The 25395-nt window shown below is 41.6% G+C and overlaps 4 protein-coding genes across 4 annotated transcripts; all 4 read right to left on the minus strand.

Moving 5' to 3' along the window:
- Positions 1-2443: 2443 nt before the first annotated feature.
- LOC121515985 (tripartite motif-containing protein 16-like) lies at positions 2444-5683 on the minus strand. Its single transcript, XM_041796991.1, has one exon. It carries the CDS (start codon positions 5480-5482, stop codon positions 3830-3832), a length of 1653 nt encoding a protein of 550 aa, XP_041652925.1. The 5' UTR covers positions 5483-5683; the 3' UTR covers positions 2444-3829.
- An 8186-nt stretch (positions 5684-13869) lies between these two features.
- Positions 13870-15528, minus strand: LOC121516155 (tripartite motif-containing protein 16-like). The gene has a single exon (XM_041797253.1). It carries the CDS (start codon positions 15526-15528, stop codon positions 13870-13872), a length of 1659 nt encoding a protein of 552 aa, XP_041653187.1.
- Positions 15529-16545: 1017 nt separating this feature from the next.
- LOC121515984 (tripartite motif-containing protein 16-like) lies at positions 16546-18833 on the minus strand. The gene has a single exon (XM_041796990.1). It carries the CDS (start codon positions 18817-18819, stop codon positions 17152-17154), a length of 1668 nt encoding a protein of 555 aa, XP_041652924.1. The 5' UTR covers positions 18820-18833; the 3' UTR covers positions 16546-17151.
- A 1759-nt stretch (positions 18834-20592) lies between these two features.
- On the minus strand, positions 20593-22491 carry LOC121515986 (tripartite motif-containing protein 16-like). The gene has a single exon (XM_041796992.1). It carries the CDS (start codon positions 22091-22093, stop codon positions 20603-20605), a length of 1491 nt encoding a protein of 496 aa, XP_041652926.1. The 5' UTR covers positions 22094-22491; the 3' UTR covers positions 20593-20602.
- Between the last annotated feature and the right edge of the window lie 2904 nt (positions 22492-25395).

A 25395-nucleotide genomic window follows, 5' to 3' on the forward strand; every position in this document is an offset into this window, starting at 1 on the left:
CAGGGAAAAGTTCACTTTTGAGGTAAAAAGCCACAGAATTTTACATGAAATTGCACATCCTTCACAGCAAACATTAACCTTTTAACACCCTAATGTACTCACCCATAGCGGAAGCCATAAAACCACGGAATAATATCAGAATGAATGACAAATCAACCCCATAAAGGCAAAATAATCAACTGTTGCAGAAAATTCCTGCAGGAGCTTGCAGTTCCCTCCCTGACCTCTGCCCTCTTGTCAGCGCTCTAGACGCTTCCAGTGTGCATGGTTGCTTGCCTTCAGTTGGAGCAAAACCATGGCGATGCAGAGCGCAGCACAGCTGTTGTATGTGTAAAATGTGGGTAAGGTTAGGTGTAACAGCACTATGTGCATTTAGCTATAGTACAAGGACCCACTAGTGAGTGCCAAAGTAAATAACACTGAATTCCCACAAAGTACTACATGAACACCTTTCATGCAGACTTTTCCTCTGCATTTAAAATTCATAGATTTACGGGTTCAGAATTCGTGGCCATTATCTAAATTCTGTGCACTAAACTAGACATGAAATTACAAAAAATCAAGACCAAAGTGACTTAAGATTTTGGTTTCTTGCTACAAACAAGCAACAACAAAGGATGAGGATCAATAAAGGTTTCCAATTCATTCCCAGTCCTAGTGCAGAGAGTTTAATGGACACACCGTGTCAATCCGAACCTGCGGAGGACAAAATAAAGTATTCATGAGAAAAACAAACGGCCCATTAGATGACAATTTGGAGTCAGAAAAGGAGCAAACAAAAGCATCAGACAGAGGTGACAAATAGCCTTCTTCACTTTCAGATCTTATCTGAGAGAATGAGATTTCATCTTCTCTCTTCTTTTATCGACTATCAAACTCATTCTCCTGGAGTCGGCCCCCACGGCGCCCGGCTACGAAAACATGCCAAACACGATCAGAGTGTCTCGGGGGAATTTAAGGGCGGTTTCAGCATGATATTAAAGGTCATCTCATTTTGCTCTGATTAACTCACTGCCTTGTCTTTTCGCTCTCATAAGGCAATAAATCTTTCTCTTTCCTATGGGTACTTCCTCACAATCATATATCAGTCTTCAGCCTTGTGAGTATTATGGCCGGATATGTCCAAAGTGCCCCCCCCCAATTCCTTCAAAGATGTTCAGGCAATAAGATATCACCTCTCTCAATCCCTACAGTGAAACTAAATTAGTTTAAGTCCAAATACTGAGCATGTGTGTGGAGGGAATCCCTCTCACAGCTCCAAGGCAATCAGTCCTGGCCTCATTCCCTACCTGCTCTCCATTACTCCTCATCATAGACTCCTAATGTCCATCTTGTTAAAGGCTCTTCATGCTGTAGGCATAGATCTGACTGTGCTATTTATACTCAAACTCAATGAGACTCAAAGTAGTCCTTCACACAGAATCAATAGTAGTTTTAAGGCTGTGCATTAGTTTGTGGTAAATTATGATACATTAGATGGTCTAGGTCCTTAGAAGATTGATGGATGCCAGGCACGTTTTATATATTCTACTGTGCTTTAAACAGCCTTTAAACACTCCAAACCCATATCTTATCAAGCTCTAAATTTTATATTCATAACTTGTAGCAGCCTTAACAGTTGCATACTGCATTTAAACTCAAATATTATCATATCAGCTTATAAACTTCAGTATCTCGGCTGGAAGACAACAGTAAACAAATCCCTGTAACAGGTCCAAACCACAAGATAATCCGTTTGGGTTTGGGCCCAAAAATGAGCAAAGTTGTGACTTTTTTAAGCTTCTAAAGATGATCCCTTTAGACCGGGGGGGGGGGTGTCAAACTCATTCACAGAGGGGGGCCGGATTCTGAATTAAGGTCCAACCTGGGGGCCTAACAGGGTCCACTTTTAACCACCCTGTCCAAATTTTCACCAATAAGAAATTATGGTGGAAAAATAAGCACTGATGATGAAAGATTTTGAGATTTAAAAAGTCTAAATGATAAGTTAAAGGCTCAAAATCTGAGGTAAAATGTTTAACTTACTAGTGCAAAAGGTCAAAACATGAAATTAGATGTTAAAATAATACTTTTAAAGGTAAAAACATAAAAAAGAAAGTCAAAATCATGTTTTAAGGCAAAAAATATGAGTTCAAATTTAAAATGGTGCACATAAAAGGTCTTAATATGAGAAAAAGGTCAAAATAAAAAATTTAAAAGGTCTAAATATGAGATAAAAAGTCTAAATCATAAATTGAAAAGATCAAAATATGAGACAAAAAGTTAAAATAATAAATGTAAAATATCAAAATATGAAATAAAAGTCCAAATAATAGATTGAAGTCATACTTGTGCAAAAATTGAAAATATGAAAGAAAAACACAAATTATTTTTTTTTCACTTCTCCCACATTTATTTTTATCTAATCATGTTTACTTTTTCACATCATCAAGGTTAAGTTTACATTTTTATACTTGAAGAAATCTGTGGACCTCATATTTTAGGGACAGTTATAATAAGAATACATGATACGAACTTGTGGGCCGACCATGAGCCAGATTTGGCCCCGGCCTTGAGTTTGACACCCCTGCTTTAGACTTTACTGTGATGGGATGTGGACTAAAAGATGTATCACGATGTGAGGTACTTACTTTGATAATGATATAAATGATAATAAAAAATAAAACCATTAAACGCCCTCTATTTGTCTATGTAAAATGTATCAAAATGCTATGTATATCCTAGCTTCCTGGCCGCTACAACCAGAGAGTTCTTCTTAAAGGAGCAACACTCACTGAAATCACAGGGGGATAACACCACTACTACTGCTACATACCTCACACAGCCCAGCTTCAAAAATAGTGAAATATCCCTTTAAAATCCCAAATGTTCTGAAAACAGACTGGTGCAGGAGAAAAGGGTTAAGTAAGTTATGCCTACCTTTGCCTACTGGTACAGTCCACCTCTAACAATGGTTAAAAAAAGCATGTTTAAAGGAGGTGAGGATTGTTCTGGCCAATCATTGGACTGCACTGTGTCAAGCCCCACCCTATAGGGTCAGATAGGTGCCCCAACAGACAGATCGGAAAAAAAAATTACAATGGGAGGGATCCTGTTTTTGTACTTTGCCCAACTTTGAAGAGCAGAAACACAAATACACATGAGTGATCTGAACCAGACCAGGAGGTGAAAACAGCTCCAGATGATGAAGAAACACTGTGAGCACAGAAATGTGTTCTTTGTTCTGTCTTTAATGCTGTCATGGCTGAACATAGACAGGAGCAAGAAACATCAGACATATCAGACATTTTCATTTTCAATCTCTCTTATTTGCTTTGAAATCCATAACAGGTTCATTTTTCTGTGCTTAGGTTTCATTCATGATCTCATAAAAGTAGGTCTGCATCCAAAGACACTACCAACATCCAACATAACACAAAAACAGTTTCAAATGCAAAACAGTGACATTTAAAATGCAACAAAATGATTTACTAAAAATAACAATAATTTGACAGCTCTGATATAGATAATTCAGTGCAAAGATTCTACATATTGTAGCTTTTAAAGTATAAATATATCACCCAGGCTGGGACACTCTTAAGTTTTGCTAACTTGCCTTCTTTATTTTATGGGAAATTGCAAACAATCAAAGGCCTTTTCATTCCTATACAGCACCCTGCACTGAACCACAGCTCCACCCAAAGCTGATGCTAATCATCCACGTATCATAAAAGAGTCAAAAAAAGAGTACAAGTGGAAGCAAAGCATTATTGTTATAAAAATGAAAGAGACTGAAATATGCAACCCTTGTTTAAAGTCATCATTCTGATCATCTTTGCTCTTTGATTTTCTACTTGAGTTTACAGAATTTGGCATTGTCTCTGTAACCACACAACCAAAGTCCAGCATGCAGAGGCTGAGTGAACGTGGTCTGGACTCTGTGGAGGAGAGTCATAGTCTCAGAGACGCTGTAGAAGGACAGAATACCTGCTCTGCTATTCATATACACACCCAGTCTGTTAGACTGAGGACCTGAGACTGGAGTACTGGCATTTTTGTGTGCAAATCTATAACTGTTGTTGTAGCAATCTAACTTCCAGGATTTGTCATTTCCTCCAAATAGAGACTCAGAGCTCCCTGATCTGCTGATATTCTTGTATGAAACTGCCAAACCAACCACAGAACCAGCCCACTCCACCTCCCAGTAACAACGCCGAGGCAGACTCTCTCTGCTCAGAACCTGACACCAAGCAGTAAATCTGTCTGGGTGTTTGGAATAACACTGGTTGGATTCTGTAAATGTTGCTTTTCTGTTCCCATCAGACAGTGAGACCTGATTGTTTGCTGTGTTTGGATCCAGAGTGATGTCACATGAGAATCTTAAGAACTCAGCTCTGGTCTTGGGCTCTGCCGACAGTAAAACCTCCACATCAGTCACTGTCTGTGTGATGTTGGTCCACTTCTCACTCAGAACTTCTTGAAGCTGATCTCTGACTTCTGTTACAGCCACTGTCACATCCTCAAAGTAGCTCAGAGGATGAAGGTCAGAGCTGAATGAGTCTGCAGATTCACTGATTTGTGACAGTGAGGGGTAGCTGTGTATAAAGTGGTTGTTGTTCTCTGTGTGTGACAGCGTCTCCAGCTCAGCGTCTTTCCTCTCCAGCTCAGCGATCTCCTTCTCCAGCTTCTCCTGAAGCTCTCTGACTCGACTCATCTCAGCGTCCTGCTGTGATCGGACCTGCTGCTTCAGATCAGATCGTCTTTGCTCCATGAGACGGATCAGCTGGGTGAAGATCTTCTCACTGTCCTCCACTGCTTTATCAGCGGAGCGATTGATAGCCTCCGCTTCCTGTTGGAGAAGCTTCACATCTTTCTGTCTGTCCTGGATTCTCTTCTGGATTTTGAGCCGACTCCCCTGGAGCTCTCTCTGCCTCTCAGCCCTCTCTGCTGCCGCTGAGACGGTGTCATGGCCTTTGTGTTCGTCCACAGAGCAGAGATAACAGATGGAGCGCTGATCAGTGCGACAGAACATCTTCATCACCTCATCGTGACGAGAGCAGACGTTCTCCTGGAGCTTTCTGGTCGGCTCCACCAGCTTGTGCTTTTCAAAGGCTGAAGATTTATGAGGTTGAAGGTGTTTCTCACAAAATGAGACCAAACACACCAGACAGGACTTTTGGGCTTTCAGTTTCCTCCCGGTGCAGACGTCACAGGCCACATCTTCAGCTCCAGCATAGCAGTGATCATCAGGAGCAGCCTGGAGTCTGCTCTTCTTCATCTCCTCCATCAAAACTGCCAACATAGTGCTTTTCACCAGCACAGGCATGGGTGTGAAGGTCTGCCTACACTGAGGGCAGCTGTAGCTCTTATTCTCCCCCTCTGTATCCCAGTGGCTTTTAATACAGCTCATGCAGTAGCTGTGTCCACAGGGAATAGTCACCGGCTCCTTCAGTAGATCCAAACAAATGGAACAAGAGAAAGAGTCTCGGTCCAGCCCCGCCATTTCAGCCCTGGATGAGTTACGCTTTCTCTAAAATGAAACAACTCAGAGCTCTGATCTAAACAATATTACAGTCCTTCTGACTCTGTTTGTTTCTAACTTGTTAAAGATGACTCAGAGAAATCTGAGGAAGACTCACAGAGAAACGTCCAGAGCTGCAGATTATTTTTTACAAGTAAGAGCACAAAGTTCAGACGTACAGCGCTGCGCCACTTCCTGGAATGTGGATCAGCTTGATAACCTCCCCCTTAGCTCACAGAGCACCCGACACTCTGCTTCCTGGTTCCCTCCCCTTTAGAGGATGAGCGTAACCAACATGTGGTGAACTGACGGCCCCGTCTCTGTGAAGGGAGTTTCAGCTCTGTTTGGTGATCTGGATCATTTGGACTGACTCAGCTTTAGAACGGCTCTTCAAACCATTTCAGTTTTATTTAAGCAACCAGTGAAGCAGTTTTTGACCAATCACATCTACTTATTTCATACGCAGAATGCCTCTGTGTTGTTGTCACATTTATGCAGTGCAAGAGCACATAGCCGAAGCCTGCATTGCAACACAGTGACAAAAACACAGAGGCATTCTGGGTAACATTTTTATAGTGCTTCCATTTGAGGTAACTGTTTTGTGGCCCATTTTTACTTCTGACTCCCTAAACTCAGCAGCTTAAAAAAGCATGTTTAAAGGAAGTGAGGACTGTTCTGGCCAATCAGTGGACTGCATTGTGTCAAGCCCCACCCTCTAGGGTCAGATAGGTACCCCAACAGACAGATCCTAATAAATTAGAATGACAGGGATCCTAATTTTGTACTTTACACAACTTTGAACAGTGGAAACTAGAGGTGACCTGGAATAGTCGGTGATTTGATGATTCACTTCGGAGGAGTCTGATTATCACCTCAGACGGCAAGCACATGGCTAGTTATGTATGCACGATGACTTCAAAGTAAGCCTATCTCTCTGCGCAAGCTCAGTATTGCTGGGGACTATGCAGGGAAAGTGGGAAAGTTTGACCAGAACTTTCTCGTAAAGCAGAATTTTAACCTAGTGAGGCTTTCCTGGTTAACAAAAGGCTTAACATCATCAGCGGTATGGAGGGATTTTGTGTCCTCGCTGTGAGTAATGAAGAGGCTGAAACGAAGGGAACTATAGCTGAGCGTCGCAAACACCGATGCAGCAGCAGAGAGAGAGGCCTACGCCAGCTAATTAGCAGAAGCAGTCTTGGATAAGCTGTTAATGAGAGGAGGACTGGACCGAACTCGCTGTGGAGCTTTTGTCTTTTCGGGACTAGTCCGAATAAACCAGGATTGTTGAATTTCCAGCTTTAGCAGAGATTACAGCTGTCATCATGAGGACTGATATTAGCAGCTGATGGTAAGACTCATTTTTCATTTGAAATGTAGAGTTCTAACGCGGTGTCCAGTTAATCCAGTTAAGAGAGCACTTTTGTTATGTGTTTGGATGCTTCATTGTTGTCGCTGGAGGATGGTAATTGGCTGTTGTAAGCTGCTAATTTATAGTAGCTGCCAATGAGCTAACAGGCTAACGCTGATGATGTGAAGCTAACTGTTGTTGTTTATGAGTTTAACGTGGGCGTATATTGTGTAACTGACAGCGTGTGTATGGAAAAGCGCACAGCTTTCACTTTGGTACTTTAAACCACTTACACAAAAAATAAGAGAGATTTATGCGTTTTGCTGCTGTTAATGCAACAAAATAATGGTAAAGCAAATGTCCGATAGTTTCTCTTATTTGCTTTGAAATCCATAACAAGTTCATTTTTCTGTGCTTAGGTTTCATTCATGATCTCATAAAAGTAGGTCTGCATCCAAAGACACTATCAACATCCAACATAACACAAAAACAGTTTCAAATGCAAAACAGTGAATTTTAAAATGCAAGAAAATGATTTAATACAAACAATAATAATTTGACAGCTCTGATATAGATAATTCAGTGCAAAGATTCTACATATTGTAGTTTTTAAAGTATAAATATATCACCCAGGCTGGGACACTCCTGAGTTTTGCTTGCCACCCTTTTTATTTGATGGGATTATGCAGACAAGTAACGGCCTTTTCATTCCTATACCAAGACGGCGTCATAGGACATGTCGGCGTTGGCGTTCTTAAGCCTTTTGATTCATATATCGCAATTAAACTGTGCCTTTTCTAGAAATCAAAGCACATACTGCTCGTTTAAGTCCTGCTTTTGTGAACCTGTGCAAAATGTCAGGCGACGGACCAAGTACGAGACAAAAAGAACGCAAAAATGGCAATTCTTTGTTTAACAGTGTGCTGCTAAAGAGACTGAACTGCAAAATTGACAGCATGAAAGAAGTGTTCGAGAGACAGTTAAACTCAAAAGTTGACAGCCTGTGTGACTTGCTTCAAAAGCTTGTAATGGAAAACAGAGACTGCATGAAAGCCAAACTTGCTCAGAAAACTAAGGAAATCCAAGACAATCTAGATATGGACCTGAGCCTCATGATAAGAAGAGTAAAAAGTAAAAAGAATTGAACGAGTGGAAGCTGAAATTGACCAGGTGAAAGACGGATCAAGTGCACGTTTTAATTCTGATGTGTCTGTTATCTCCGGTTTACGTTTTGAGGAAGGAGAAAATGTCATGGGCTTGGTGGAGAACCTGCTCAGAGAGGGGCTACAGTGGGAAAGTTCCCGTGGAGTGATGGCTGAAGGAAAGAGGAGGATGTCCTGGTGTGATAAAGGTGGAATTTGGCTCAATACAGGATAAAGTTAATGTGCTACAAGAAAGTGCTGAGAGCGAGAAGTTCCATAATATTTGCATCCGATCTGCAAAGTCCCACACCGACCGTCTTATTGAACTAAACTTCAGAACTTTATTAAATGAAATCCCTTCTGGTAAGCAGTTTTACATCACCAGGAATGGCAGGGTTAGAAGGCAGCCAACAGGTGTGGAAGACGTGGGTGACGGCGAACGGAGGAGGAGGTCTGACAACTGAGGAGCATCTGCCCAGCCTGTAAGTCATGAAACATTTCGTCTTGTGCATTGGAATATAAATGGTTGGACGGACACAAACACACAAACTCTGAGCTAGCTACGACCGAGTACCGATTCACGTAAAATCAAATGGTACCATGTTTCGGTACCTAAACGCATCCTTGTGACTACAAGAGAGTGGAAGAGTAGTCAAATTTCCATGCCGGACACGAACGCAGCATTGCACGCACATGAGTAATGACGTCAGTAGCAGCTAACCGAATTCACAAAACAAGCATGGCTGATCGGTTCCTGCTGTTTCCTGCTCGTTCGCCTCCCTCCCTCTCGCTCTCTCGTAGCGAATCCTCACTTTAAACACCGTGCTTTGCCTGTTTATCATGTGAATATCAACCATGGAAATATACTAGATGAAGGGATACGTTTGTTCGCTCAGTCACCTAACAGACACTGAATCAAGGCACAGTGTGGACTGCCTGGTGTGACCGCGTCCTAAAAGTTGCTCTCCATCTCTCTAACTTGGCGCAGCTGGCGCCGTATGAAGCACTCTGTCAGGATGGATGATTCAGAGTGATTCTGAAGGAGTGACAGAGCCACAGGCTAGTCCTTGCTGCTTATTTTCATCACAGAATGAAACAATTTGCCACTTTCTGTTAACTTTTTTGCAGTAAATACAAATATAATGTAGCAGACCCTGTGTGTGACGTTTATGCTCTGCGTGGATGGTTAAATGATTGATTGATGAGTTAGGAGCAGACTCTGCTCTTACCAGGGAAAGATGACATCTTAGTTTTGCTGGTAAAAGAACTGCATGAGGAAAGAAGATGTGCAGTTAATGTAGTTCATGGTAGAGCAAGTAGTTTGTTTACTTTGATTTGTAATACTTTAATTGGTAAAATTTTATACCTTTTGTTTCTTTATTTAGATATTTTGACTCCATACTCTATTGTCCACTTGTTTTAAACTTATTCTCCCTCCATGGACCCCAAAACACATTTTTTCCAAGAGGGGAAATTAGAGGAATAGGAGGTAATGGGCTGGGTTTTAATTTGTGCAATATAAAGAAAAAACACTAGGTAGTTATAGTAGTTTAGGTTTTCCATGTTGGAGTCATTTTTTAAAACCACTTTTTTTTAAACACTGATATTTGCTAGTTTTTTGATATTGAAAATTCAGAAGTTTTGAGGTTATAAAACATTCATTATTGCATATTATTCACACTCAAAAGTACTGAAAATTGGTACCGTTGTATCGGTTCACAGGTACCGGGAAATCATTACCGTACCGGTTCAAATGCAAAAGGTACCCATCCATTGAATTTCTGACAGACTGTAAATGCTGTGTTTTGAATGGACAAATAGCTGGAAATTATAACTTTACTTCAGTTTTAGCAAAAGGGAATGCAGTTGTAGACTATATAATAATGGCACATGACTGTTTAAATCTTGTGTGGAGCTAAATATCCACAGCCCAAATGAGCTTATTGAGAAAGGAGGCAGGAGCTGTTTCAATTTATTGGGTGATTGGTGTAAAACACCAGATCACTCCTTGTTGATTTTGACTTTTCAAGCAGGGGGAGGCACTAGTGCTGACTTTATGATCACAAATAATGCTGTACTGAAGGAAAATCCACAGCATAGAAGAAATGTCCGTCCTCTTCTCTTCTCCTCTGACGAGTGCCAAATTGCAATAATGGAATTTGTAGATAAGCTTTCTCAAATTAAACATCAAGGAGGAATTGATAAATGGTATGATGAATTTTGTAAACTTGTTAATGATGCTGTGGAGACTGGCAAAAGTTATGTTACTAATAGGAGATGTGGTGTCAGAAAGAACAAGCCTTATTGGAACAGTCAACTGAAAATGTTGTGGGAGGAGATGAGGATGGCAGAGAAAAGATTTCTTATGTGTGATAGTACGGATATGAGAAAGCAGCAATTGAATTATGAGTTTGAGACCAGACAGCACATATTTGATTAAAAAAAAAACTTCAAGCTTGTAAGAGAAAATATCAGAGGGGGCCAGCATTGAAAATAGAGCATTTGCAAACAAATAATAATCAGTTGTTCTGGAAAATGATAAATAATTTGGGCCCCAGGAAAATCAAAAAGGTACCAATGGAACTAGTTTTGGAAAATGGAACTTCTGTTTTTGATACTGAGTCTGTGCTAAAAAAGTGGGAAACTGATTCTGGTTCTTTATTTTCCGGAAGTTGTGGCTCAGTTGAGAGGGATGACACTAAATTTGAAAAGATGGTGGATCTCAAAAATAACATAGAGGCTTCCATGCAACATAATTCTAACCCCTTAAAGCAGTACTTAAATTCTCATATCACTGAGGAAGAAGTGAAAAGGGCAATTGAAGGACTTAAATCAAAGAAAGCTACTGGTTTTGATAACTTGTCAAATGAACTATTAAAATTACCTTCCCTATTTCCAGTTCTTTTTAATCTTTTCACTGTTTGTTTTGAGTATTGCCTGGCTTCCTCCTTTTGGCTTAAATCTATTATCAAACCTATCCCCAAGTCTCAAAATAATGGTCCCAGAGTTCCATTGAATTATAGGGTATTAGTCTCCTCAGTTGTGTTTATAAACTTTATTCTAGTATTTTTAATGAGAGGTTGTACTGTTATTTAGAAGCATCTGATTTGTTGGCAGAAGAACAGAATAGATTCCAGAAGAAAAGAGCCTGTATTGATCACATATATTCCTTATCCACAATAGTCCGTGCTAGAATATAAGATGGGAGTCCTACATTTTGTTGTTTAATAGATTTTCAGAAAGCCTTCGACTGTATTGATCATGAGCTTCTTAATTTCAAATTATTAAATGTAGGTATTGATGGAAAATTTTATAATTCTTTGAAAGCTATCTACTAAAACCCAGTATCTTGTGTGCAGGTAAATGATTATAGAACAGGTTGGTTCCCAACACCATTTGGTGTAAAACAGGGTGATGTGCTCTCTCCTACACTCTTTGCAATCTATATAAATGATTTAATCATTGAAATTAAACAAACAGCAACTGGTGTTCAAGTAGGTGAGCTAAAGGTGGCCACCCTGATGTATGCAGATGACATAGTCCTCTTGCAGAGACTGAAAACGACCTTCAGAATCTGTTAAGCAGTGTTTACTGTTGGTGCAGTAAATGGAGATTAAAGATGAATAGCGATAAATATCAGATTATGCATTTCAGGAAGAAGGGGCAGTCAGAAACAGAGTTTGAATTTTGTTTTGGTTCTACTCCTTTTTTATTGACTGAGAATTACAAGTATCTAGGATTGACTATTGATGAACACCTTACATTTGTTGAAGGAGTTAAAGTTTTATCAGAATCTGCAGGTAGAGCTCTGGGAGCTGTCCTTAATAAAGTTAAACTTTGTTGTGATCTTGTGCTATAAGACATACACACAGCTGTATTAATCCTTTGTTTTATATTAGACTATGTTGCAGGGGTTTGGGGTTACTGTAGTCCATCCAGATGTGTAGCAGTTCAGAATAGATGATATGGGTGATATGGGTTGGGAACCTTGTGCAGTGAGACATATGGGTGACATGGTGTGGCTATGGGATAGATTGATCAATATGCAAGATAGCAGACTGACTAAACAAATATTTAACTGGGACATGTCCAATAATTATACCTGGGCAAGAGAAGTAGAATATTTGATAAGGCTGGTCTCCAGTATATATATGTAGGAATAAAATAAGGTGTCGTGTCAACCAAATCAAATCAATACTTTTTGAGCAGTATAAACAAAATTAAGCTGAGGAAGTTTTATGTAAATGTAAATTAAGAACTTATAATCTGGTTAAAAGAGTTTACAGTCCAGAGCTTTATGTTACTCTAAACCTAACTAGGGCTCACAGATCTGTCTGTGCTCAGGTCAGATGTGGTATCCTTCCTCTTGCTCTGGAAACAGGTCGCTTCCATGCTGTACCTGAGGAGGAGCGAACGTGTGTGTTGTGTGATTTGGTCGAAGTTAAAAAATGAAATGCACTTTTTATTCAATTGTCCTCTGTATCACAATTTAAGATGTCAGCTTTTCTGTAAAACGCCTGTGTCACGGCCCACAAAAAGGCTGAGAAAAAGTAAAAGAAATGAGGATACTCGGACACGATGTCTCCATTCAATCAGCTTCTGCCAGAACTTAATTAGAGATAAAAATTTTTTACATAGTTACAAAATTTCTAAATAAAATTCTTTTTTAGAAGCAAAATAAAATTAAAACAGGTAAGCAAACAAAAGCATCCCTGTCAAACAGCTTCTTTTATATCTCATCCACACCTCTATACTTCCTGTTCCTCACACAAATCAAACACTGCAAATATATTCACAACACATGACAAAAACAATCACAAAATGCAAATAACTCGACCAAAAACAACCTAAACCTCAACTAAAACACTCAAAAATGCAACACAACATCCCCACAAATGTTTTCCAGAAACAAACACAAAGAAACATTAAATTTTTACCTGAGAAAAAGTAAAAGAAATGAGGATACTTGGACACGATGTCTCCATTCAATCAGCTTCAGCCAGAATGAAACATCATGGCTGACAGTTCCCCCTTGCAACCTAAACAGGCAGAACTAATTGATAACAGGTTGCACTTCTCAGACAGGCTTAGCAGGTAGATCACAGTTCACTACTCTAGACAGGAAATTCCTTTTATTTAAAGTACTTTTAACAAAAAAAACCCCTGTTTTAAAGCATTTTAAATCTTTTTGAAAGGATTCTATTTTAACACTTAAGTCTTTTTAACCATTTTTTAACCTTGCATGAATTTAACAGTTGTTTTTATGACCCTTTTTACAATGAAAACAAATTTCTATGTCACTACAACTGTTTTTAATCACTATTGGTCGATTTTTGGCTGACTGCATTTTTAAAATAAAGTTCAACCTGTCAGACCTGCAGAGTGTCCTGATTTGTTTTCTATGTCTGATGAAGAAAGACTCAAATTTTTGTTGACACACAAAGTGTTTCAACTTGCACAATTTGTGCTGAATGCTTTTCAGCTGTCAACTGCTGTCTAATCAGGAGTGTAAGGTCTAATTGCCAAATGAGCAACATTTTGTGAACATTTGATTTGTTTCTGTCTGATATGTATTGTGATGAGTTGCTCTCGTCGTTGCTTGACTGCTCTTATTTGTTTTGTATTTCAGTGTCTTGAAAGCCTGTGTGGGCTGGGCACCTCTTTTGGTGTATGGCATGATGAAATAAAAATAAATAAAATAAATAAAAAAAAAACTAAAACCTATACAGCACCCTGCACTGAACCACAGCTCCACCCAAAGCTGATGCTAATCATCCACGTATCAAAAAAAGAGTATAAATAAAAATAAAAAATTAAAGGTATAAAATATGCAACCTCTGTTTAAAATCATCATTTTGTTCATCTTGCTCTTTGATTTTCTACTTGAGTTTACAGAACTCAGCTTTGTTTCCATAACTCCACCCAAACCAAAGTCCAGCATGTAGAGGCTGAGTGAACGTGGTCTGGACTCTGTGGAGGAGAGTCATAGTCTCAGAGACGCTGTAGAAGGACAGAATACCTGCTCTGTGATCCACGTACACACCCAGTCTGTTAGACTGAGGACCTGAGACTGGAGTACTGACTTTGTTGTGAAAAAATGTATAACTGTCTATGTGGCAATCTAACCTCCAGGATTTGTCATTTCCTCCAAATAGAGACTTAAAAGAGCTCCCTGATCTGTGTATATTCTTGTATGAAACTGCCAAACCAACCACAGAACCAGCCCACTCCACCTCCCAGTAACAACGCCGAGGCAGACTCTCTCTGCTAAGAACCTGACACATATTAGTGAATCTATCTGAGTGTTTGGAATAACAGTGGCTAGATTTTGTATACGTTGCTTTTCTGTTCCCATCAGACAGTGAGACCTGATTGTGTGCTGTGTTTGGATCCAGAGTGATGTCACATGAGAATCTTAAGAACTCAGCTCTGGTCTTGGGCCCTGCCGACAGTAAAACCTCCACATGAGTCACTGTCTGTGTGATGTTGGTCCACTTCTCACTCAGAAATTCTTGAAGTTGATCTCTGACTTCTGTTACAGCCACCGTCACATCCTCAAAGTAGCTCAGAGGATGACGGTCAGAGCTGAATGAGTCTGCAGATTCACTGATTTGTGACAGTGAGGGGTAGCTGTGTATAAAGTGGTTGTTGTTCTCCGTGTGTGACAGTGTCTCCAGCTCAGCGTCTTTCCTCTCCAGCTCAGCGATCTCCTTCTCCAGCTTCTCCTGAAGCTCCATGACTCGACTCACCTCAGCGTCCTGCTGTGATCGGACCTGCTGCTTCAGATCAGATCGTCTTTGCTCCATGAGACGGATCAGCTGGGTGAAGATCTTCTCACTGTCCTCCACTGCTTTATCAGCGGAGCGATTGATAGCCTCCGATTCCTGTTGGAGCAGCTTCACATCTTTCTGTCTGTCCTGAATTCTCTGCTGGATGTTGAGTCGACTCCCCTGGAGCTCTCTCTGCCTCTCGGCCCTCTCTGCTGCCGCTGAGACGGTGTCGTGGCCTTTGTGTTTGTCCACAGAGCAGAGATAACAGATGGAGCGCTGATCAGTGCGACAGAACATCTTCATCACCTCATCATGACGAGAGCAGACGTTCTCCTGGAGCTTCCTGGTCGGCTCCACCAGCTTGTGCTTTTCAAAAGCCGAAGATTTATGAGGCTGAAGGTGTTTCTCACAAAATGAGACCAAACACACCAGACAGGACTTTTGGGCTTTCAGTTTCCTCCCAGTGCAGACATCACAGGCCACATCTTCAGCTCCAGCGTAGCAGTGATTATCAGGAGCAGCCCGGAGTCTGCTCTTCTTCATCTCCTCCATCAAAACTGCCAACATGGTGCTTTTCACCAGCACAGGCATGGGTGTGAAGGTCTGCCTACACTGAGGGCAGCTGTAGCTCTTATTCTCCCCCTCCGTATCCCAGTGGCTTTTAATACAGCTCATGCAGTAGCTGTGTCCACAGGGAATAGTCACCGGCTCCTTCAGTAGATCCAAACAGATGGAGCAAGAGAAAGAGTCCCGGTCCAGCCCCGCCATTTCAGCCCTGGATGAGTTACGCTTTCTCTTAAGTGAAACTACTCAGAGCTCTGATCTCAACAACGCCTTACACTCTGCCTCCTGGTTCCCTCCCCTTTAGAGGATGAACATAACCAGCATGTGATGAACTGATGGCCTCGTCTCTGTGAAGGGAGTTTCAGCTCTGTTTGGTGATCTGGATCATTTGGACTGACTCAGCTTTAGAACAGCTCTCCAAACCATTTCAGCTTTATTTAACCAACCAGTGAAGCAGTTTTTGACCAATCATATCTACTTATTTTATCCCCAGAAGGCCTCTGTGTTTTTGTCACTGTTGTGCAGTGCAAAGGTAGAGAGCTGAAGCATGCACTGCAATATAGTGAGAAAAACCAGAGTCATTCTGGGTACAAAATAAAATTGTCCAAAAAATTTTGATAGTGCTTCCAATTGAGCCAACACTGTTTTGTGGCACATTTTTACTTCTGACTCCCTAAACTCCAGAGAGAAACTGTACCCATCTGTTAGGCTGTATAGCCTAGCTTCCTGGCCACTACAACCAGAGGGTCCTTCTTAAAGGAGCAACACTCACTGAAATCACAGGGGGATAACACCACTACTACTGCTACATACCTCATACAGCCTAGCTTCAAAAATAGTGAAATATCCCTTTAAAATCCCAAATGTTCTGAAAACAGACCGGTGCAGTAGAAAAGGGTTAAGTGAGTTATAACTACCTTTGCCTACTGGTACAGTCCACCTCTAACAATGGTTAAAAAAAAGCATGTTTAAAGGAAGTGAGGATTATGCTGGCCAATCAGTGGACTGCATTGTGTCAAACCCCACCCTCTAGGGTCAGATAGATGCCCCAACAGACAAATCCTAATAAATTAGAAAGAGAGGCATCCCATTTTTGTACTCTATACAACTTTGAACAGCAGAAACACAAATACTGCACATGAGTGATCTGAACCAGACCAGGAGGTGAAAACAGCTCCAGACAATGAAGAAGCACTGTGAGCACAGAAATGTGTTCTTTGTTCTGTCTTTAATGCTGTCATGGCTGAACATAGACAGGAGCAAGAAACATCAGACATATCAGACATTTTCATTTTCAATCTCTCTTATTTGCTTTGAAATCCATAACAAGTTCATTTTTCTGTGCTTAGGTTTCATTCATGATCTCATAAAAGTAGGTCTGCATCCAAAGACACTATCAACATCCAACATAACACAAAAACAGTTTCAACTGCAAAACAGTGACATTTAAAATGCAAGAAAATGATTTACTAAAAATAACAATAATTTGACAGCTCTGATATAGATAATTCAGTGCAAAGATCCTACATATTGTAGCTTTTAAAGTATAAATATATCACCCAGGCTGGGACACTCCTAAGTTTTGCTAACTTGCCTTCTTTATTTTATGGGAAATTGCAAACAATCAAAGGCCTTTTCATTCCTATACAGCACCCTGCACTGAACCACAGCTCCACCCAAAGCTGATGCTAATCATCCACGTATCATAAAAGAGTCAAAAAAAGAGTACAAGTGGAAGCAAAGCATTATTGTTATGAAAATGAAAGGTACAGAATATGCAACCCCTGTTTAAAGTCATCATTCTGATCATCTTTGCTCTTTGATTTTCTACTTGAGTTTACAGAACTCAGCATTGTCTCCATAAGTGTGCCAAAACAAAAGTCCAGCATGTAGAGGCTGAGTGAACGTGGTCTGGACTCTGTGGAGGACAGTCATAGTCTCAGAGACACTGTAGAAGGACAGAATACCTGATCTGTGATCCACGTACACACCCACTCTGTTAGACTGAGGACCTGAGACTGGAGGCCGGACTTTGTTGTGCACAAATGAATAACTGTTGTTGTAGCAACCTAACCTCCAGGATTTGTCATTTCGTCCAAATTTACACTCATCATAGCTCCCTGATCTGCTGATATTCTTGTATGAAACTGCCACACAAACCCCAGAACCAGCCCACTCCACCTCCCAGTAACAACGCTGAGGCAGACTCTCTCTGCTCAGAACCTGACACCAATAAGTGAATCTGTCTGGGTGATTGGAATAACACTGGCTTAATTGTGTTAATGTTGCTTTTCTGTTCCCATCAGACAGTGAGACCTGATTGTGTGCTGTGTTTGGATCCAGAGTGATGTCACATGAGAATCTTAAGAACTGAGCTCTGGTTTTGGGCTCTGGCGGTGCTGCCGACAGTAAAACCTCCACATGAGTCACCGTCTGTGTGATGTTGGTCCACTTCTCTCTCAGAACTTCTTGTAGTTGATCTCTGACTTCTGTTACAGCCACTGTCACGTCCTCAAAGTAGCTCAGAGGATGAAGGTCAGAGCTGAATGAGTCTGCAGATTCACTGATTTGTGACAGTGAGGGGTAGCTGTGTATAAAGTGGTTGTTGTCCTCCGTGTGTGACAGCGTCACTAGCTCAGCGTCTTTCCTCTCCAGCTCAGTGATCTCCTTCTCCAGCTTCTCCCGAAGCTCCATGACTCGACTCATCTCAGCGTCCTGCTGTGATCGGACCTGCTGCTTCAGATCAGATCGTCTTTGCTCCATGAGACGGATCAGCTGGGTGAAGATCTTCTCACTGGCCTCCACTGCTTTATCAGCGGAGCGATTGATAGCCTCCGATTCCTGTTGGAGCAGCTTCACATCTTTCTGTCTGTCCTGAATTCTCTGCTGGATTTTGAGCCGACTCCCCTGGAGCTCTCTCTGCCTCTCGGCCCTCTCTGCTGCCGCTGAGACGGTGTCGTGGCCTTTGTGTTTGTCCACAGAGCAGAGATAACAGATGGAGCGCTGATCAGTGCGACAGAACATCTTCATCACCTCATCGTGACGAGAGCAGACGTTCTCCTGGAGCTTCCTGGTCGGCTCCACCAGCTTGTGCTTTTCAAAGGCCGAAGATTTATGAGGCTGAAGGTGTTTCTCACAAAATGAGACCAAACACACCAGACAGGACTTTTGGGCTTTCAGTTTCTTCCCAGTGCAGATGTCACAGGCCACATCTTCAGCTCCAGCGTAGCAGTGATCATCAGGAGCAGCCTGGAGTCTGCTCTTCTTCATCTCCTCCATCAAAACTGCCAACATGGTGCTTTTCACCAGCACAGGCATGGGTGTGAAGGTCTGCCTACACTGAGGGCAGCTGTAGCTCTTATTCTCCCCCTCTGTATCCCAGTGGCTTTTAATACAGCTCATGCAGTAGCTGTGTCCACAGGGAATAGTCACCGGCTCCTTCAGTAGATCCAAACAGATGCAACAAGAGAAAGAGTCCCGGTCCAGCCCCGCCATTTCAGCCCTGGATGAGTTATGCTTTCTCTAAAGTGAAACTACTCAGAGCTCTGATCTCATCAATATTACAGTCCTCCTGACTCTGTTTGTTTCTAACTTGTTAAAGATGACTCAGAGAAATCTGAGGAAGACTCACAGAGAAGCGTCCGGAGCTGCAGATTATTTTTTACAAGTAAGAGCACAAAGTTCAGACATATAGCGCTGCTCCACTTCCAGGAATGTTGATCAGCTTGATGACGTCCCCCGTAGCTCACAGAGCACCCGACACTCTGCTTCCTGGTTCCCTCCCCTTTAGAGGATGAGTGTAACCAACATGTGGTGAACTGATGGCCTCGTCTCTGTGAAGGGAGTTTCAGCTCTGTTTGGTGATCTGGATCATTTGGACTGACTCAGCTTCAGAGCAGCTCTTCAAACCATTTCAGTTTTATTTAAGCAACCAGTGAAGCAGTTTTTGACCAATCACATCTACTTATTTCATACGCAGAATGCCTCTGTGTTGTTGTCACATTTATGCAGTGCAAGAGCGTGTAGCTGTAGCCTGTATTGCAAAATAGTGAGAAAAACACAGATGCTTTCTGGGTAGAATTTTGATCGTGCTTACATTTGAGGTGACACTGTTTTGTGGCACATTTTTACTTCTGACTTCCTAAACTCCAGAGAGAAACTGTAACCATCTGTTAGGCTGTATAGCCTAGCTTCCTGGCCACTACAATCAGAGAGTCCTTCTTAAAGGAGCAACGCTCACTGAAATCACAGAATGCTAACACCACTACTACTGCTATATACCTCATACAGTCCAGTTTCAAAAACAGTGAAATATCCCTTTAAAATTCCGAATGTTCTGAAAACGAACTGGAGCAGGAGAAAAGGGTTAAGTAAGTTATATCTACATTTGCCTACTTGTACAGTCCCCCTCTACCAATGGTTAAAAAAGTGTGTTTATAACAACAAGAGAGAACCATTTCTTGACTTTCTTTGAATTCATTTTTGCCAATTTTTTGCCATTCTACTAATTTTTAACCACTTTAAACCCATTTCTTTGGCCAGTAATACCATTTAACCCATTTTGCCACATTCTACAACTTTCAACCCATATGTGGCTCCAATTCTCGGCCCATTTCTGCCCAGGTCTTGACACCTTTCATGCAACTTTTCGTCCTTTACAGCCTTTTTTGGTCAATTTTTACCACTTTTAATCACCTTTTTCTAATTTTAATCAAAATTGTCCCTCCATTTTCTGCATCTTCTTGCCACTGTGAACCAACTTCTGGGACTGTTTCCTAATTTAAGCCCATTTTGACAATTTTTAACCTTCTATTTCTACTTATTTTGCAAATTTTCATCAATTCTCACCACTTCTTTCAACTTTTAATCCATTTCTGTCCAGTTCTTGACATCTTTTCCTGCAAGTTTTAACCCTCTATAGCATTTTTTGGTCTATTTTTACCAGTATTGGACATGTTTCGCTTGTTATTTTGCTACTTTTAATCAAAATTCTCCCTTCATTTTCTGCACGTTCTTGCCACTGTAAACCTATTTTGTCACAAACTGCCACTGTGGACCCCCTTTCCGTGAATTTTTACTCATTTTAATCAATTTCCGCAATTTCTAACCTTCTATTGCTACTTATTTTCCCACACTTAATCCATTTCTGCCCAGTTCTTGACACACTCGGCCAACACGCTGCTTCCTGAGTTTTGCTAACTAGCCTGAGAATTAAAGGTATAAGATATGCAACCCCTGTTTAAAATCATCATTTTCTTCACCTTTACTCTCTGATTTTCTATTTGAGTTTACAGAACTCAGCTTTGTCTCCAACATGCAACCAAAACAAAAGTCCAGCATGCAGAGGCTGAGTGAACGTGGTCTGGACTCTGTGGAGGACAGTCATAGTCTCAGAGACGCTGTAGAAGGACAGAATACCTGCTCTGTGATCCACGCACAAACCCACTCTGTTAGACTGAGGACCTGAGACTGGAGTACTGACTTTGTTGTGCACAAATGTATAACTGTTGTTGTAGCAATCTAACCTCCAGGATTTGTCATTTCCTCCAAATACACACTCACTAGAGTTCCCTGATCTGCTGATATTCTTGTATGAAACTGCCACACTAACCCCAGAACCAGCCCACTCCACCTCCCAGTAACAACGCTGAGGCAGACTCTCTCTGCTCAGAACCTGCCTCCAATAAGTGAATCTGTCTGGGTGATTGGAATAACACTGGCTACGTTTTGTATATGTTGCTTTTCTGTTCCCATCAGACAGTGAGACCTGATTGTGTGCTGTGTTTAGATCCAGAGTGATGTCGCATGAGAATCTTAAGAACTGAGCTCTGGTTCTGGACTCTGGCGGTGCTGCCGACAGTAAAACCTCCACATGAGTCACCGTCTGTGTGATGTTGGTCCACTTCTCTCTCAAAACTTCTTGTAGCTGATCTCTGACTTCTGTTACAGCCACTGTCACATCCTCAAAGTAGCTCAGAGGATGACGGTCAGAGCTGAATGAGTCTGCAGATTCACTGATTTGTGACAGTGAGGGGTAGCTGTGTAGAAAGTGGTTGTTGTCCTCCGTGTGTGACAGTGTCTCCAGCTCAGCGTCTTTCCTCTCCAGCTCAGCGATCTCCTTCTCCAGCTTCTCCTGAAGCTCCATGACTCGACTCACCTCAGCGTCCTGCTGTGATCGGACCTGCTGCTTCAGATCAGATCGTCTTTGCTCCATGAGACGGATCAGTTGGGTGAAGATCTTCTCACTGTCCTCCACTGCTTTATCAGCGGAGCGATTGATAGCCTCCGATTCCTGTTGGAGCAGCTTCACATCTTTCTGTCTGTCCTGGATTCTCTGCTGGATGTTGAGACGACTCCCCTGGAGCTCTCTCTGCTTCTCGGCCCTCTCTGCTGCCGCTGAGACGGTGTCGTGGCCTCTGTGTTCGTCCACAGAGCAGAGATAACAGATGGAGCGCTGATCAGTGCGACAGAACATCTTCATTACCTCATCGTGACGAGAGCAGATGTTCTCCTGGAGCTTCCTGGTTGGCTCCACCAGCTTGTGCTTTTCAAAGGCCGAAGATTTATGAGGTTGAAGGTGTTTCTCACAAAATGAGACCAAACACACCAGACAGGACTTTTGGGCTTTCAGTTTCCTCCCAGTGCAGACATCACAGGCCACATCTTCAGCTCCAGCGTAGCAGTGATCATCAGGAGCAGCCTGGAGTCTGCTCTTCTTCATCTCCTCCATCAAAACTGCCAACATGGTGCTTTTCACCAGCACAGGCATGGGTGTGAAGGTCTGCCTACACTGAGGGCAGCTTTAGCTCTTATTCTCCCCCTCTGTATCCCAGTGGCTTTTAATACAGCTCATGCAGTAGCTGTGTCCACAGGGAATAGTCACTGGCTCCTTCAGTAGATCCAAACAGATGGAGCAAGAGAAAGAGTCCCGGTCCAGCCCCGCCATTTCAACCCTGGATGAGTTACGCTTTCTCTAAAGTGAAACTACTCAGAGCTCTGATCTCAATAATTTTGCATACCTTCTGACTTTGTTTGTTTCTAACTTGTTAAAGACGACTCAGAAGAATCTGAGGAAGACTCACAGAGAAGCGTCCGGAGCTGCATATTATTATTTACAAGTAAGAGCACAAAGATCAGACGTACAGCGCTGCTCCTCTTCCTAGAATGTGGCTCAGCTTGATAACTTCCCCCGTAGCTCACAGAGCGCCCGACACTCTGCTTCCTGGTTCCCTCCCCTTTAGAGGATGAGCGTAACCAACATGTGGTGAACTGACGGCCCTGTCTCAGTGACGGGAATTTCAGCTCTGTTTGGTGATCTGGATCATTTCAATCAAAGCACATTTAAAAACAGCAACAGCTGATTAAAGTGCAGTACAAGACAGGGAGTCACACAGAAAATAAATAAATGAATAATATATAAATAAAAAATAGATTAAAAAAAGAAGTTGTTGGAGCTATGTTAAATATTAAGACCAGGTCACTGGACTTCGAACTGTAGAGATAAGATTTGAGACGGGACTTAAAAGAGTCAATGGAGGGGGCAGAGTTGATTGTGGGTGGGAGGCTGTTCCATAGTTGAGGGGCTTTTACTGAAAAAGCTTGGTCACCTCTAATTTTATGATTGGAACAAGGGACTGCCAAAGGTCCAATTTCTGTGGATCTGAGAGGCCTGGAAGAAGTTTAAGGGCTGAGGAGGTTGGCAATGTAAGCTTGTGCCAGGCTGTTTACAGCTTTAAAGAGAAACAGAGCAACCTCAAAATCATTCCTGTATCGTATGGGAAGCCAGTGAAGAGAGGCTAAGACTGGGGTGGTATGATCCTTTTTATGAGAGCCAGTGAGAAGCCTTGCTGTCGCATTTTGTACCATTTGCAGTCTGGAGAGGGATGTCTGGCTGATTCCAAAATACAATGAGTTACAATAATCCAATGTGAAGAGATGAATGCATGTATAATTGTCTCTAAATCATTAAAGGAGAGTATTGGTTTTAATTTGGCTGTTGTTCTTAACTGAAAGAAACTGGTTTTACCCACAGATTTTACTTGGCTTTCAAATGTGAATGCAGAGTCAAATATCACTCCAAGATTCTTAGCCTGAGGCTTGATGAAGGTGGAAGAATCACCTAAGCTGCTAGAGACCTGTTTGATAGCGTTGGGGGGACCAAAGACAATGACCTCGGTTTTGCTTTCATTCATTTGTAAAAAATGTTCGGCCATCCAGCATTTGATGTCTTTAAGACACTGTGTGGGTGTGTTTATGTCTGACTGGTTGTTTAAATGAGGTTTAAATTATTTGACTGGGTTTAGATTGTGTGTAGTCTGACAAATTAGTGAATTGTAACTGCTGTGGTGGTTTTTCATGGCCAGAATCCTGAGAATCAGACCTTTCTGCTGGTGTAAGGCATGTGGTATACTTATGGACAGGGTTTTTATAAAAAGGGTGGGAAAAACACATACAGTCATGATAACATACAATATCTCTTAACCTGTGGTTTAAGGGAACTCTTCCTCAAGTTTCACTCTTTTTTTTCATATTAGCCCCTGAGAAAATCCTCCATGACCCTCAGGCAAGGAAAGTGAGCATCAATCCATCTTCAGACACCAGTAATGGAAGCATTTTTCCAGTGCTCTGTTGTGTCCATGAGACCATTAGTGGCTCCTCTTCTCTCTGTCTCCTACCTGCTGCAGGTAAACAGCTCCTTTAAGACGCAGCAGTGTCGTGGTGCTTCCTCAGCCCTGAGGCGAGTCCTTCCCCGAGGATCTCCACTCAGCCTTGGCTTCCTCACTCCCTGTGTCCTCTTATCGAGTATGACAATAAAATAATGGCTGTTGAATAGCAGCGTGATAGCGTAATCACATGTTGCCTCGGGATGTTGCACATACACAGTGGGCCTCTGGTGGTCATGTCAGATCAGCTGATAAGGGAACGAGTTCCTCTCAAAAATAGTTTCCAGGAAGCAGATCGTTCTTTCTATTAAAGAGCCACTTCATGTTGTAGTGGGTTAAGGAGTCATGCCATGAAATTCACTTTGCTTTCGCTGAGGTTTGATGAATTTAGTTTTCATGCACAATTTTAAAAAATGATCCGAGGCTGTGATTGTGCAATATTACAGAGAACAATGAAAGGAGTCACAAGTTCACAGCTGAAGTATGGAGACACGATTTTATTTGACCTTATACTAATTCACCAGCAGAGATTTTTAAAGAGTTATCTCCATATCTGCATGTAGATACAAAGCATAAAGAAAATTACAGTGCAGTGTGGTTTTATTCGGCCTCCATTAGCATGACGACCAAATACCTGCTGAAACTGTTCGGGTAACCTAAATGCTCCTATTGTCAGCTGCTCATTAGTTATGTTTCTATTTAATTATCAAGCAATTGGTATAGAAAGTACAGCTAGGGTGGTCAGGGCAGCCAATAAGATGCTCATAAATATATTGATTTTTTAAACAAATAAAAGTAAAAAGAGTGAAAGGTCATTGGGGGCTGCAGTATACATTTTCTTTGGGATAGAACAGTTTAAAAGTGAAAAACCATTTAAAAAGCATGATAAATGTTTATTTCTCTGTATTGAATGAGTTAAAGGCATATGAATTTTATTCTGGGGGGTAAATGCACTATATGAACAAAAGTTGACATCTGACAAAAGTTTGCCCCCTTTTGCAGCTATAGGAGCCTCCACTCCTTTTGGAAGGCTATCCACAAGATTTTAGTGTGTTTCTGAGGGGAATTTTTGCCCATTTATTCTGTAGAGCATTATCGAGATCAGGCACTGATGTTGCAGGAGAAGGTCTGGCTTTTAATCTCTATTCAAGTTCATCCTAAAGGTGCTCACTGGTCAGGGCTCTGTGCTGGCCAATCAAGTTCTTCAACACCAAACTCTTCAAACCATGTCTTTAACCTCCGAAGACATTACATGTTGGATTTCCTACAACAAAATCATAATTTCTGCTATTCCAATTTTTGTGTGGAATGTCCATTTAAGTGTAATTTAAGTGTGTAGGTTATTTGCTTGAAATGTTGGCATAAATTGTTAATTGGATATTTTGGGGACTTTGCTTGGAAATATGCA

The sequence above is a fragment of the Cheilinus undulatus genome, linkage group 10 (assembly GCF_018320785.1).
Source record: "Cheilinus undulatus linkage group 10, ASM1832078v1, whole genome shotgun sequence".
Lineage (NCBI taxonomy): Eukaryota > Metazoa > Chordata > Actinopteri > Labriformes > Labridae > Cheilinus > Cheilinus undulatus.